The sequence below is a fragment of the Megascapheus bottae genome, chromosome 32 (genome assembly GCF_031878675.1).
Source record: "Megascapheus bottae isolate mThoBot1 chromosome 32, mThoBot2.hap1, whole genome shotgun sequence".
NCBI classification, from domain to species: Eukaryota; Metazoa; Chordata; class Mammalia; order Rodentia; family Geomyidae; genus Megascapheus; species Megascapheus bottae.
The window spans coordinates 3,204,013-3,219,652 of record NC_143540.1 but is presented as its reverse complement, the minus strand read 5'-3'; the positions used below and the strand labels follow the sequence as shown (position 1 = coordinate 3,219,652).

The following is a 15,640-nucleotide window of genomic DNA, read 5'->3' as shown; positions in this document are numbered from 1 at the left end:
AGAGAGGCAGAGTGTTCAGAACAAGGGTACAAGATTAACCACTAGGCCAAACTCCCGGCCCCTAGTCAAAGTGTTTGCCTAGCATGCATGAAGACCCGGGTTCGATTCCTCAGTACCACATACATAGAAAAAAGCCGGAAGTGGTGCTGAGGCTCAAGTGGTAGAGCTCTAGCCTTGAGAAAGTCCAAGGACAGTGCTCAAGCCCTGAGCTCAAGCCCAGGACTGGCAAAAAAAAAAAAAAAAGATTGACTGGGGCCTTTGGAGAGGTTGAGGTAAGGTCTGAACGCCACATGATTGAAGAGTGAAGAACTTTACAGGAAGTGGTTTGAACCAAAGACATAGAAGAGCTTATATCTGCAAAGGCCAGAGGACAAGGAGAGTATAGTTAGAAGATGCAAGCAGGTGTGGTGCCAACAAGATGAATTTTATGAGTTTCATGACCATGTGTTTCTTTTATATGTGATGGTGATTCTCTTGGGGATTTTAAGAGAAATATGTTCTGGGAGGTAGGAAAAGAATTCTACTGGGGGTAGAAATGAGTAGGTTTTGTAAGGATCTTTTTTGAGGTATACATAGTTGGAAAACAGCAGAGCTGGGCTTGAAAGCAAGGGCTGTCTATAGATTCTCTTTCTGCTTAAGTCCAACTGTTTTCTTGCTCTATGAGTCTCAATATTTGAGCTACAGAATGTAACTAATTACACATGACTTTGCCCAACATACCTTTCTGTAGTCTGGGTTGTAGAAAAGAAATGAGAATGAGTATTTTTTAAATTTACAAAATCTCTTTAATGATATTAATTGTCTGCCTATAATTTTCCCTGAAGGCAGGGCAGAAACATCAGATAGATTAAAAAATAGCTGAGAATGAGTATTTTAAAATAAATCCAATTTTTTTATTATAAAGATGGTGTACAGAGGGCTTACGATTTTATAAGTCAGGTAATGAGTACATCTCTTTTTCTTTTTGTCAACTGTGGATGCTGTCCCTGAGCCTCTTTATGCTGAAGTGCTCTACCACTTGAGCCACAGTACCACTTGAGTGGTTAATTGGAGGTAAGAGTTTCACAGGGACTTTCTTTTTTTGGCCTGGGCTAACTTTGAAGCATTATTCTCAGATCTCAGCCTCCTGAGTAGCTAGAATTACAGGCATGAGCCACTGGTACTTGGCTATGAATACATTTCTTTTTGGACAATGCCACCCCTTCCTTTTCTATCTTTTGAGATTTTCCCTCTCACCCCACCCACAAGTTGCCTAGTTCATTTTCAACATAGTGTCTGCTGAGTAGCACTGCTGCATTTTGTTCTAGTTATTCTTGAGGAATTGTAAATTATCCCAAACCTTAGTTAATCTGAACAACCATTTGATTATACTCTTGGAGTTTTCTGTGTTTGACATTGAGGAAAAGGCAAAATGATAATAGCTTGACTTTGTTCCAGCATTTCCACAGCTTCAGCTGGGAAGAGGTAAACAGTTATAGCTAGGAAGTGAATTATCTGGAGGTTCTGGGTTAGCCTAAATGTCAGGCCTAGTTGGGGCTGTCAGTTGCACCAACATCTAGCATTTCCATATGGCAGGCTGTGCTTCCAACATGGTGGCCTTAGGTAGCTAGACTTTTTATATAAATCCTCCAGCCTTCAAACACAAGCATCCTAACAAACAAGAAGCTGAATCACCATGATCTAGGCTGAAAAGTCACATAACATTATTGCTGCTGAAAGCCAGGGATAGAATCAGTGCTCACATTCAAGGTTGCTTAGATTCGAACAGTGGAGAGAAATATTCCATCTCTCAAAGGGGAAGTGTCACTGAATTTTAAGGCTGTTTTTACAAAAAACACCACAGGGCATAAAGGCCCAAGGAAAAGTGTTCAGGAATAATGTCTTGCTATAATTAATGACATCTTTGTTTTTCTTCAGTCAGGGTACTCTTTCTTTGCCAAGCATTAAATGTTTAGGCCCAAACAGTGTTGAACATAAACTAGATTTGATTGTGAACAAGCTTTTCTTGCTCTTTATTGAGGAGAAATGACTGTATTTAACAAAACCAGCCAACCAAATAAACAAAATAACCAACTCAGTTGGTTTTTGAGGCATTTGCCCTGGTCTCAAAATTCTTAAGACAGTGTTGAAAATTCTCAAGTCTGGGATCATAGAGACCCAGTGTTACCTTCTAGGATAGGAGTGAACATTACCAGTTTTTGAAAGATCATCCTTTCAAATTCTTTTTTGTAAGTTATACTGTAAGTTGAATTAAATTTGGGTTATATAGAAAGCTTGTTTCATTTTTTTTTTAAAATCAGTAGGTATCATTTACTTGTTTTTCTTCATTTATCCGGCTTTGGTAGTTAGCTGGGCAAAGTATTAATGAACCTGATTTTTTAAAAAAATAGAGGTAATCGAGGTATTTGTATGAAAACTGTTACTGTTAAGATTCTATTTTCTGGAGAGTGTGGGACTTTAAAAAAAAATTAACTATTGATCCAGATGAATTGCCTGAGATTCATTAGTACCTTATAGGTAGGGCCCTGGACTTGGCACTTACGTGACCAAGGCCTTACATTATCCTGCTCACAAAATTTTGGAGCACAATTTTAAATGAATATGCTACAAGTGTGAGTTAAGAGCAAGGGGTACAGTCTCAACGAACTGAGTGATATATACCACTACTGTGGAGATGATTGGTTATTTAAATGGCCATTGCTTAGAGGTGATGAGCTATGCCATTCTCTGAGTCATCCTATATGGGAAAGTGGTGGAACTTGGAATTATAGTGTGTATATCCCTCACAATTACATGTCTGCAGATAAGTTTCTCTAACTTCCTGAGGCATAGTTTGATTATTATGAAATAGGGAAATAGCAACCTTGCTGTTTCAGTGGTTGAAGGAGAAATGAATGGAATGTCTGACTCCCCTCAATGTCCAGTCCTTGCATCATGGGGTCAGTGGAGTCTGTTAAGGAGTGGGTTGCTTGATCTAGTTTTGGCATCTTGAGTGGCCTCAACAAAGCAAGCACCTCATAACTAGTGTGGATAGGAAGCTGTTGTGTTCTGAGGATTTCTAATGCTTAAACTTTCTCAGATTCATTCCTCTTTTTCCATTCATGTCGTTTACCATACTTAAACTGGCATGTGACTGGCATTTCAGAGACCTGGAAGGTCAAGAGAAGAAGATATTATACATTTATTGAACATTGACCATGTGCAACACACTGAGTGTTTCGTAGATGATCATTTTATTATATAGTAGGCCTCAGAGGGTTCAATTACCCCCCCAATAGAGTTAGGAGGCTGAGAGCTGAGAAAAATTTTTTATCTTCATTTGTGAAAATGATGTTCCTGTAGGTTGCCACTGATCTGTTCCTGGTGTTTTTCTCTGCTGTGTTCTTTCCTGGTACTCTATTTGGAGATGTTCCTCCCTCTGCCTCATTCTTTGGTCTGAATTTAAAATTACATACAAAATTTTTGCAGCCAATCATTTGAGCTTAAGAAAAACCAGTATAATAGTATCAAGGAATCCGACAGACAAGTCAGTAACACTACTTAGCAAAGAAAATAAAGGGGAAACGTCATTAACCGGCAGATGCTAAGAGCCAGGCTCCAAGTTTGCCTTTGCTCGTTCAGCTGGCCCATCATCAGCCCCCGCTAGCTGCGGAGGCTGCCTCGGCTTCCCTCAGATGGCCTAGAGACCCAGCCATTGCCACCCAGCTCCCAGGCGATCCACCTGGCTAGCTAGAAAACCAGAGGCCAGTTCCCAGTTCCGGCGTGCACCTGGCGCCCTCCCTAGACCAGGCCGCGCGGAGCTCTGTCCAGAGGGACCCAGCCAAGGGCAGGACCCGCAGCGGCGCCCCGCCCCCAGCCCCCTCTGCAGGGATGCAGCCCAAAGGGCATGGCAGGGGGCGGACTCCTCACAGCATCTCCGTAGACGACCCTCACCCAGCCCCCAAGTGATCCCTTTCTAGGGGAGCCCTCGTGTCTTGCACCAAGCCGTTTAGAGCTGGAACAGGGGGGCGGGGTTGCAGGGCACCCCGGAGGGCCCCCATCACCAGGGTCCTTTGGGGAGTGGGCTCCTGACTGATGCAGGAGGACTGGATTTCGGGGGGCGTTGGGGGTGGGGAGGAAAGTTGGGGGGTCGGGGACGGGAGACCGGGAGTACTGCACCCGGCGGCGCCGCTGTCCGCGTCTCATGAATATGCATGAGCCGCCTCCCTCCCTCCGTGACGTCACGGGCCGTCCCGGGGTGAGCGCCGGAGCCACTTAGGGTCCGCGCCAGAGCGCGGCGGCGGGAGCCGGAGAGGCAGGCACCGGGCCGGGAGCGGTGGAGGGCGGTGGCGGCGCCCTGAGGCGAGCGCACCCTGCGGGCACAGCACCCGGAGGCGCCGGGAGGAGGCGACAGCCGGCGCGAGTGGCTTGGCGGCGGCGGCCGGTGGGCGAGGATGCTGCGGGCGAGGCTGTGCTGGGTGCCGCTCCTGCTGGCGCTAGGCGCGGGGACCGGCGGCACGGGCAGCCGGCGGCGCCGCCTCCTCGCCGAGAAAGGTGGGTGCTGGGGAAGTTTCCTCGGCTCCCTGAGGAGCCTGCGGCGGGGCAGGTCGGCCGGTGCCGGCGGCGGAGAGCCGGGCTCGGGGCCGCTCCCTTGCCGCAGCTTCCCGGGCCTCTGTGCGCCCCGCGGTCTCCAAAGTCGGCGCGCGGGTGCGGCGGGGAAGGGGGCTGGGGAGGAGTTTCTACCCGCGGACGCCAGCTTCCTCCCTTCGCCCCCCCCCACACTGGGCGGGGCTCAGGGGGCCGAAGAGAGAAGACAAGGTCTTGGGGAGTCCATACAACTTTATGGGTGTGGGCGCCGCACGCTCCAGCCAGGCGCTGGCGGGAGGACGAGCAGGTGTCTGCGCCAGCCCTGGTTGGAGCCGGGCGAGGTCTGAAAAGGCAGCCCCGAGGATGCATGGGTGGAAACTTATAGGTTCCAGGGATGGTACCCTTCGCCCAAACCACCTCCGGGTGGGGTGGGGCTCTGGCTCCCCTGGGAATGTGCGCCCTCCCCGTGGGCTGCAGAGTCTCGAAGAAGTGCGCGACGTGATGTTCCCCATCGGCTGGCAGACTTGGCCCTGGATCTTGAGGTCTCAGCGCCAGAATGTAGCTCACCCGACTGGTGAATGGGGGAAGATCTTGACCTCCCCACCTTTCAGGGCAGCCGGTAGGAAGCTAGAGGCCAGGGAACGTCTGGCTCTGTCAGGCCAGTCCCTGACTTTGACAGCTGTCTTGGAGCGTGGGGAGGGGCGCCGGAGTGGGGGCGTCTGGAGGGCGGGTCACGTGCTAGCTGGAGGTAGGGAAGAATCAGAAAACGCCCAGCCTGGTGGGCGCAAAGCAGATCCCGACCAGAGCCAGAGCCCTGAGCTCCAGGTGCTAACTTGTTGATTGTTGGTGCTGGGGGAGGATGGAGAGGGCCAGGGAAGCATGCTCTTGCTTTCAGGGCCGTGGTCAGATCTTCCAGGTGTCAATGAGAAAGGGAGGGGATTCTGCGCAGGTGAGACTCTCTATTAGAGATAAGTTGACTCAGATGTTGGCTTAGGACGCTGAGATGAGAGTCCAGCATTTCACCTTGTCCCAGGTTTGGGAACTGCCTTTTTGTGAGAACTAACTTCCTCCCTCCCTCCCTCCCTTCCTTCTTTTTTACACAATTTTTGAAACAGTTGATAAGCAAGCATCCCATTCCTTTGTAGCATTTCTCCCTTTCCTTTGTATCCTTGCAGGTTTGCTCTTTCCTCCCCTTCCCCCTTTCTTTTCGAAGATAAAAACTTAAAGTGTCTTAAACTTGGTATGGTAAAGAAATTGCTGATAAGAAGGGATCAATCTAAGGTTTTTTTGGTGAAAATGTTGGATGAAGAACAACTAACTTTTCATATCCTCCTTTTCAAGTATACTTCACAAAATGTGAAAAAGTGCACACACACCAGTACTGGGGTTTGAACTCAGGGCCAGGGCACTGTCACTGTCTCTTAGCTTTTTTTTGCTCAAGGCTGGTGGTGTACCACTTGAGCTACACATCTTCTTCCAGCTTTCGAAGTCAATTGGAGATTCAGTGCATTGGCTGACTTTGAACCATGATCAGGCATGAGCCTCTGGCACCTTTTCTTACTCCTTCCCTTCCTCTCCTCTCCTTTCCTCCCTTCCTAATTTTCTTTCTTTTGAGAGTTCTCATTACTGTATAGTAATATAAGTAGCACATTTATAAGTGGATGTGTACAGACAGAACCATAGAGAGCTTCCTCCCATTAAGTCAAGTGAAGACTTGGTAGGAAAAATTCGGGGAGAGAACCGGGTGTGGTTATCACATTGTTGAATTCTCAGGTTAGAATGGAAAGATGAGATAAATATGAAGGGGGAGGGGGTGATACCCAAAGCTTTCAGCAATTCACTTTGTATGAATAATTACGTGTTTTTCAGCTAACAACATTCTTCTTAGAACATATCCATTGCCTGGATAAAACCCAGCCATGTATCTTTTAAAAGGCCTTTTAGAAAGTTTAGTTTCTTCCAGTGTGAGTCCATGAATTCCCATCTCTTCTTTTCCCTTTGGAACCACAAGGGGGTGGCAAAGAGCACATTTACTTTTTTTTTTTTTTTTTTTTAACTAATGTGCAATATTGGATCACAACAGAGAGATTTATTATGACACTTGAGTTCATACAGGACCAGCTTCCTTTATTACAATTCACTTACTTTTTTAGGTTTCCAAATGGCTTCTGGCAAACATTTAAAATAATAAAACCATATGCTTCCAGTCTACGATATCCTGCCTTTTTGACTTGGCCATTTTTAAGCATCTTGTCATTATGTTTCCCTTTTCTTAAAAAACTAAAACTGAGAGAACATGAGAAGGCATGTGAATAAGGCTGAACACAAGCATAGCTTTTTTCTCTTTCATATCTGCCTATGTGTAGAAGAAAATTGGGAATGTGCCATCAAGCTGCCCTCCTGATGATGTCTCGAAAGAAACATGAGATCTCAGCTTCTTGCTCTTGATGTCTTATCAAAAGATGTCCTACCAATAGTGCATACCATGTCCTGTCTTTCTGTTCCTAGCTTCTTGTTTTAGGGGATCCAGTAGATAATACCTGACAAGGTTCTGTTTGAGGTTTTCACAGAAACTCTGTACTTCCAGTGCAAACTCTATTTCCAATTTCAGAAAAAAATATAGTGGCCAGCCAACAATAACTTCTTCTTGTCAACCTTCTCTGTCTTAGCTGTTTAAAAAAGAGATACAAAAAGCTTGTCTTGGATTCCAGGTTAAAAGTGAGTAAAGCTGGGGAGGTTCTTGGGACTTGGAAGTCTCTGGAGCAGTGCCTTATCCAAACAGAAACAAATTTCAGTCTAGATAATCATAAGAAGGATTGTGCTAAATCTGGCAGAATGTCAGTGGTTTCACCATCTCAAGGACTTGCTGCACTGTCTCTTTGTTGTACCAGCCTCCAGGCGGTGGTAATAACCACAACGTGAGCTGTTTGTCTTCTTGTGTCACAGGCCCTGTACTGATCCTATTACATGGCCATCTCTTACTTTTACAACCCATACAGAGGCAGTGTTAGACTATTTCTCACAAATGAGGAAAACTGAGTCAGAGAGAGGATATATGACTTGTCAAGAGCTTCTGGTAGAAGTGCTGTCAGTATAGTGAGAGTGAGAAGGTCATCACCAAATCTGTGCCCCTTGATTATCTGTCAGATATCCTTACCTGTCTCTTTGGCAGTTTGGAAGCAGATCTGTGGATTACTAGGAAGCTAAAGCAGTTTGTAATTAACCTGCTAATCTCTAAATTGCCCAGGCTTTCGCATGGTCTTGCACAGAGCAAGAGGAGAGTCTAGCCTAATTGTACATAGGAGCTTCAGTAGTGGGGAGAGGAAAGTGACCCTTGCTTTCATCTCTGGGAATCTGCACTCTTGTTGATCGCAACAGCCACATCCTGTGTCCCACAGTGTCTGAAAACACCTTTGAGCATTACACACTGCACATTGCAGAGGTGAAAGGTAGTGAAGGATGGTATGAACTATCCTTGATTCTCAAAGTTTTTGCCTCAAATGAAGCACAAAGCCCCAAAGTCTTCACAGGGCCTCAGAGATGTGTCCTTTGGTCATTTGTCATTCTTGAGTCCCCTGTGTTTCTCTGACTGGCATGTACACATCACTCCTTGCCTGGACTCTCTGATCTCCTGGTTAGAAGATCATCTTCCTCCATTTAATTCCCATTGTTACTCTGGATATTGGCTAAACTTGGATTTGGCCTTCCTAGGGACTTTACTTCTTGGGTTGGACACTTGTCAAATGACCTCTGTTCTTCCAGCATGCCTGTGTTTTCTGTCTGACTCTGGCATTGTTTGTGGACTCTTGAGAGCTGAGGCCTCACTGCTTTATTGTGACTGAAAGGGCCTAGCCTCGCGAGTTACGAGATGAGCCATCAGTTGAATCTGGTTTAGGGAACATGCCTGTGGGTAATCCTGGACACTATCATTTTATAACACAATTAAAAATTTTTCTCCTTTCTTGTTTTGAAATAAAATTTGTTGCCACATTCAAATCTTGGCCCTCTCACTTCCTTAATAAATTATTTTGGATGAGTTAGATAACCCTTTTTCTGAATCTAGAAAATAGGAACACAGAGATCTACCTTACTTGACTTAAAGCACTTTGCTTAATTCCTTGTGTGTAAAAGGCATGATTTGATGATTATAATTGATCATTTAAATACCCAGTCCTTGCATCCGAGATTTAATGAAATATCCTGCCTTCATACTTCCCGGAAATTTGGTTGCTTTGCTCATGAAGTCCCTGAGTCTAAATTCTAGTCTCTCTCTTGCTCATTTTGTGCATGTATGCGTAAACATCACATTTAAATGCACACACATACATGTTTGCCTTAAGTTATTTGTGAACACATCTTTCAGTAGTCTAGAAATTCCACAGAAAGCAGCTTCCCTTCTCCCTGAATCCTACTCAATTTCAAGTGGCCTGGAACTCCCAAGTAAGGATCAACAGTGGGTACGACATAAATAGGCGAACACGCCTGTCTCCATGCCCCAGTCCTAGAGAGGCTGAAGATTCTGGTTCTTAGAGGAAAAGTGATGGAGCATGAGTCCTTCACTTTCTCTGCTCCCCTGTCCTAGAGAGCAGAGAAATGTTTCTTTCCCCATATAACCTTATAGCACTTGTGGTAAGCATGTTGACATAGCTGACCCAAAGTAGGATAAACAGATAATTTGAAACAGATTATTGTTGTGTTGTTCTTGTCATCAGGTCACCAAGCCCTAATTGGACTCTGTGGAAATGCTTCCTTAGCAAAGATGAGCTTTGAGGTTGGGCCATGGGGAGCTGTGTCTAGGAGAAAGAGTGTAGAGCTGATGACACTGGGGCTGAGCAGGACGGAGGATTGAGCCGTGAGGGAGACACAGAGGGGGGCAGTTACCAGAAGAGAATACCCACTCCAACTTGCCCTGGGCTATAGTCTTATCTCCTGATGTTCTCTGAGAGGATAAAAAAGACAAAGCAAGTTATTCCACATACCAAGCAGCCCACCTGAGATGCCAACTACTGAGAACTCAGTAGCTTACAGGAAAAGGGTAGACAGAATCACAGGCCTGGAACAGTCTTACAAGCAAGGAATGAAATGGCTAATGTAGGCAAAGTGAGGGATGCCTTCTGAAAAAATGAAAGGTGTGGGTGGATGAGCAGATGGGAGAGGGCAGGGCCATGCAAAGAGGCGTTAGTGAGACTACCTGTGGCTGGTACACAGGTAGGCATGACAAAGGAGCTGGGACAACATCTATTTCTGCATACCAGCCTCAGAACCAATAAAACAGGAAAAGCTTACTGGATGCACACTCTAGTGTGTAGTACTTGAGTATGGTAGTATCTTGGATCTCAGCCTAAAAGCGGAAATGGGCTCCACAAAGGAATCTTAACAATAGATGGCCATTTGGAAGTTTGAAACCTAGAACAGTGTGGTAGGCAGTGAATTTCCCACAGGCTCACCTACCTGAGTGGTAGGATTGATGTCCACTTGAGCAAGGCTCTGAGTGAGGCTGGAGAGGTTCCCTCTTTGTTGCCCCAAAGGCATCCACCCATTGCTGTCTGAGACTATACAAGTTTTGCCCTGAAATTTCTGCAAGAGACAGTTTCTCTAAAAGCCTTGGTCTCTGGCTCACTTCTGGATTCAGAGTGAGCATGGTCTGCCCATCTCTTCCAGTCCAGTTGTCTTGAAACCCTTCATTTAACTTCCTGTTGTGCCTGGCGTCAAGTAGAGAAGGCAGCATTCTGAGCTGATATGTTTGGGGGGGGGGGTCTTCTACCAGGCACACTGCCCAAGTTGGCCAGCTTTGGTGCTCACAGTTGTTCCTGTAGGTTACACATTGCCTTATTTGGACTGTTTTTGAATGAGGTAGGTTAATAAAGGACACCACAGATGATACTTTAAGCATGTATTGGGTGGCTAGGCACCTGGAGAATGGGGGACTGCTTGCTGACTGCTTGGATGGCAAAGACAGAGATGGTGCAGAAGGAGAACCAGAATCACTTATCAGGGTTTCTTTTCCTTTAAACTCCTGGCTGGAGTCTATTTATGCATCAAGTGTACTTTGCACATATAATTGTCTGACAGGTTGGCAAACAGGTACTGAATGAGCCAGGAATCAGGTGGAGTGGGATGGGGGGGTCAGCCTGCTTGCTTGCAGTTGGTTGCAATCCAAAATTAGACAGAATGGCAGGCTAGGTGACTTCTTATGCAGTGGCCACTGAAAACTTACTTTTCTTAATGGCCTGGCAGTTTTCTCTTTCTTGGAAGAGGCAGCATATCTCCTGTGCCTAATGAGGTCCTTCCTGGTCCACAGCTCCATACCCTTGGCTTACTTCACTAGCCATGGCTGATCATCTTTGTCCTTACTTACTTTAAGCCCATTCTGCTCACCCACAGCTCACTCATTGTCCCTCTTAGAATGCTCTAGGCCACTTTCTGCCTGAGGTATCCCAACCCAAGCTCTGCTCTCATCAAGAACCTGCTGCATATCTTTGGGTAAAAGGAATTTTCCAGCATGTGCTACCTGTCCACAGCCATCGTTCCTGTCTCATTACTAGAAAGATTTAGATCTACTCTAGCTTCAGTGCTCATCATTCCTACCCTCAACAGTGCTTACAAAAGGAAATCAATAGCTTCTCATCATCTTATCCCCTCACCACCACACTGCTGCCAGGGTAGAAGCATGAACCCCAGTTGTACCAGGTCTACAAGAAATTCTATTCTTCATGGACTCCATGCTTACCATCTTCTGTTAGGGGCTAGAAGGGCCCCAGAAATTTGAGAATAGCTGAATTGTCTTGGAGTGTGAATGAGATTTGAACCCACGATCTAGTTTGAATCTGGGATTCACTTTCCTATCAACTGTTCCAGTGGTTCTCAAGCTTAGAGGCACAGCAGTTATATGCAAGTTTTCTGATGATACTGGACTTCCCTCCCATCAGAAGAATAGAGTGCAAGTGAGAGGGTGACCATGCAGGGACGATGCCACCCATGCTGGTCACAAACCTTGTAGGATCATATCCAGGTTGTATATTCTCTTGGTCAGGATCATTTCTGGCCTTTGGTCATCTAGCTTTTTCCCCCATTAATTATGTGACTCTCTACCCCATACTACCTGCAGCACTTGCTCTGAAGGGATACTCTACGGATGACTTAGGAGAACATTAACCTCAGAGCAAGATGTGTGAAGGAATTTGGCTTTGGATAATCTTGGAATTCACACTCTGAGCTGTAAACACTATTATTATTGCTGCTCAGAAGGTTTACTGGGCTAGTTTGACTTGTTCCATTGGAAATACTACATTGAATTGTTACAAGGGTGACTGATTTTTTTTGTGTGTGTGTTTTCTGCCCTTTGGATTTCTAGGATAACTGTTGTATTATATGGTAAAGAATAAATATTCAGCCTCTAATCATGACTGGACAAAGAAATCACAGAGGAATGTCCTGGAAAGGCTATGGTTTTCAATTTATGTGACTTGGATCCACTGATGAGCTATAAGGCTCAGATCATGTTACTCAGCCCTTTCGGGCTGAGTCAGTTCTTCCATAGAAAGGAAGGATCCCAGTATACTACCCTTCTCCATCCAAGAAGTTTTGAATATCCAACTGTTAGTGGGCTCTGAATGTCATCAGAAAGGATAAAGTGCCTGAGAAAATAAAGCCATCTTATCTAAGAAATTTGTTTTGAGATGTTTGGGATTCTAACTCTCTAAACAAAGCTTGTATGTTTCACTGTTTACACGGTCTTACCGACTTAGTTGATTATACTTTCCAGTGTGAATTTAGCATAGAATTTCCTTCCTTGTGCTTTGATGCATGCATAGCCTGGCATGGTGGTGCAACAGTGGGTGGTCGCCATGGTTATGCAGTAAATACAACCAGTACAGACCTATAAATTTTCAGGGAGAACCAGTCAAAACTGTTAATGTTATGTCAACTTGATGTGTCATTTTCCAATTTGCATGGATAACTGCATTGCAGCAAATTAATTAAAACAGATAAATGTTAATCTAATGCATGTCTCCTGATAATTAATGCAATATAACCATTACCAGGACATTTGATTTATTATTTTAATTTATAAAATGCTGAATTCTCCCATAAAGTTAGATATAGTAATAGAAGAAGCTGACCCATATAGAGCATTAGGAAAAATAATCACATTTCTATAAATTAATCACTCTCTAAAAGGATATAGTTCATTAACACCATGAACTGAAAGTGTTAGATGTAAATTAGATTAACCTTTTTAGCGACACTTCCATTTATATTGTGCATTCTCTTCAAACTCAAAGCACTTTACATATATTAATTCAATTAACCCTCCCCAGACCCTTGTTAAGTAAGTACATATATCAAAGTTGGGAGGGAGGAGAAATGAAACCCTTCAAAAATATTGAAGTCCTGGTCTTAGGATGTATTATTTATGATTTCTTCAGCCGTAGTTTGTCTGAACTTATATAGCATGAGAACATGGGTAGGTATTCACACTCTGAGGCTGCCAGAAAACATTTAACATCCCATTCCAGACCTGAAGTCAGTGTTTTGTCTGCCTGATACTTAAACCAAATGCTGTAAGAAAACTTCTGCTTTATTTAATAAGGCACATCCCAGAAACTGCATTTGGCATCTCCATGTGGGTGCTGATGGTTAGATCTCAGCATACCATGTGGATATCCAGAGGCTCATCTTGTTCTTCAGCCAGCTGTTGGTCCATCTCTTTTTTACTTGGCTATCTGGTTTCAAATGACAGACTTGAATCTTAAATAAGATCTTAGGATATTAATGGGGAAAAAAAGCAAAAGGGGCACTATTCCTCTCTATTAGGTTAGGGCGAGGGTGACAGGGTTCATATCTCCTCTTCTGGGACCTCTCCTTGAGGTCCACCCTGGGACCTCCTGATGGAGAGAAGAATCAGTGAGAGGACGGAGTTATTATCGGTCCATCCTAAAACCTATTTCTTAAGGAATGTTTCCTGAGTGAGGTTCGGGGTTTTTGCTAGAGCTTGTCACTAAAAACAACCCTAGCTGTTTGGAGCACTTACTGTCATCACACAGGCCCTCCTGGGGATAGAAAAGTGTGTGGAGAGAGGAAGGAAATGGGATAGGGGGAATGTCTTGCTTTATAGATGTATGAACAGAATAGACATTTCTTCATCTTGAGTGGGCATTTATTTGATTGGCTTGAGGCTCTAAGTGTTTGTTTCCAATTCTTCAGGTTCTCAAGTTCACAAGTACTCTCTAAGTGGGTGATTGGACAATATTCCATAAGCCAGACTCCCTTTGGAGTGAGTGTATCTCATCATAACAGCTTGGGCTGTAATTAACTGGTGCCAGCTCTACCCAGGGTAATGGTTAACCCAAAGGAATTGAGTCACCAATGGTTAGAGGTGAAATTGAGTGTTGGAGAATAACTTTGGAGTATGGAAGATTCTTGTTTCTGCCTCTAGAGCTGGCAAATCACTTACCGTGGTCCTCTGAACCATCCTATAACAACTGATGGAGACCAGAGGTCCTAGAATCACACTTAATTATGATCTTAAGCACCACTCAGGTCACATCTCTGTGCTGCAGCTTCTCCAGCCAAGAACTTACAGATAAATGGTCTAACCAGGATCCAGTGACTCAGGCCTATAATCCTAGCTATTCAGGAGGCTGAGATCTGCAGATTGAGGTTGAAACCAGCCTGGGCAGGAAAGTCTGTTAGGCTCCTATCTCCAATTAACCACCAAAAACCAGATGTGATGCTGTGGCTCTAAGTGGTAGAATGCTAGCCATAAGCAAAAGAGCTCAGGGACAGTGCTCAGGCCCTGAGTTCAAGCCCTATGACAAAAATATATAAAAAATTGAAAAATAAATCACTGAGGAAACTTCCAGAGATGCTGAAGAATGAAAAGTTCTGCATTTGTAGTACATGGTACTTTGTTTTTGTTTTTGGTTGGTACCATTTTTGTTTGTGGGAGTATGTTCCCATTAGAACACACAGAAAAAGGCTAAGGTCATTCATAATCAGAGTAAAAAAAATGTCGTAATGAAGATCCACGTTCCATCTTCCTACTTCTTCATCCTCCTCCTCCTTTCCTCCTTCTCTTCCTCAAGACCAGTTACTTCAGCCTTATATGTCAAAGTGGCCATATCTTGCTTGATAACTAATTTTAGAATTACGTATAAGAGTTGTTAGTGGATTAGTCTTTTAATTAGAAGTATGAACAAAGTCTTTTTTTGTGCTTTGTTTGAAAAATCTTCTGCCTTATCTCTACAGTCTTTCAGAAATTTAGCTGTCATCTGGAGAGGAACTCAGGTGAAGTCCTGGTTATGAACCTTGGCTTGAAACTGTAGGGTTTGGGAGAATTTTTCTTTTAGACACATTCCACTGCTGGGGAAGGAAATGGGTTCCTCTGTCTCTAGCTTACCAGTCTGTGGATGGCAACTCTTTAATCCAGTTCCATATAGTCCTAACTGGGTTTTCTAAACATACACAGACCTGCTGACCCTCCTTCCCTTCCTGCTACCCTGAACAAAATTTCTGCCACATCTTCATTTTCAGAATAAAGTCCACATGTGTTTGCGTTATCTTGAAAGGTCCATTGCTAATATCTACCAGTTCCCAAGCTAGAAGATAAGCTTGTGCTGGAACAAGATAAGCCCAGTGTCTGGGTGTGAGTAGTGGACCCTCTTTCCTATTTTCTCCTTCCACTTCATCTCCAAGTGACCCAGGTTCCACTACCCTGAGTTTTCTCATGCTCTGTGTTGCTCTACACCCTGCTTTGTCTGCTGTATGATGAGTTCTGCATGGTTACCTGCAGTTTCCCATTTCCCTAGGTCTCTGAGGACTATATCCCTGGGTAACTCATCTCTATTACATACCCGGATGTAGACCTCCCAGTGACTCCACTGATTGTGTTATCATTGTTCATCAGACTCCGTCACCTCATTCCTTTGTCCCCAGAAATAGTTTAGCACACAGTTGATGGGTGGAAGTTGGGTAGAGCTCCCAAAACCCAGTTCTTTGCCTTATAGAGTGTTGCAGCACTTAGGAGATGAAATTTTCCTTGATTTCTGCTGTCTCCTCCATGTCCTAGGAT

At 44.6% G+C, this 15,640-nt stretch overlaps 1 protein-coding gene across 1 annotated transcript in view; it reads left to right on the top strand.

Moving 5' to 3' along the window:
• Positions 1-4,430: 4,430 nt before the first annotated feature.
• Positions 4,431-15,640, top strand: part of Clstn2 (calsyntenin 2) — a 337,443-nt gene continuing 326,233 nt past the window's right edge. Inside the window, exon 1 of the mRNA XM_090323491.1 lies at positions 4,431-4,533. Within this exon, the coding sequence (XP_090179617.1) occupies positions 4,434-4,533 (100 nt within the window). The 5' untranslated portion in view covers positions 4,431-4,433. The remainder of the gene's footprint in view (positions 4,534-15,640) is intronic.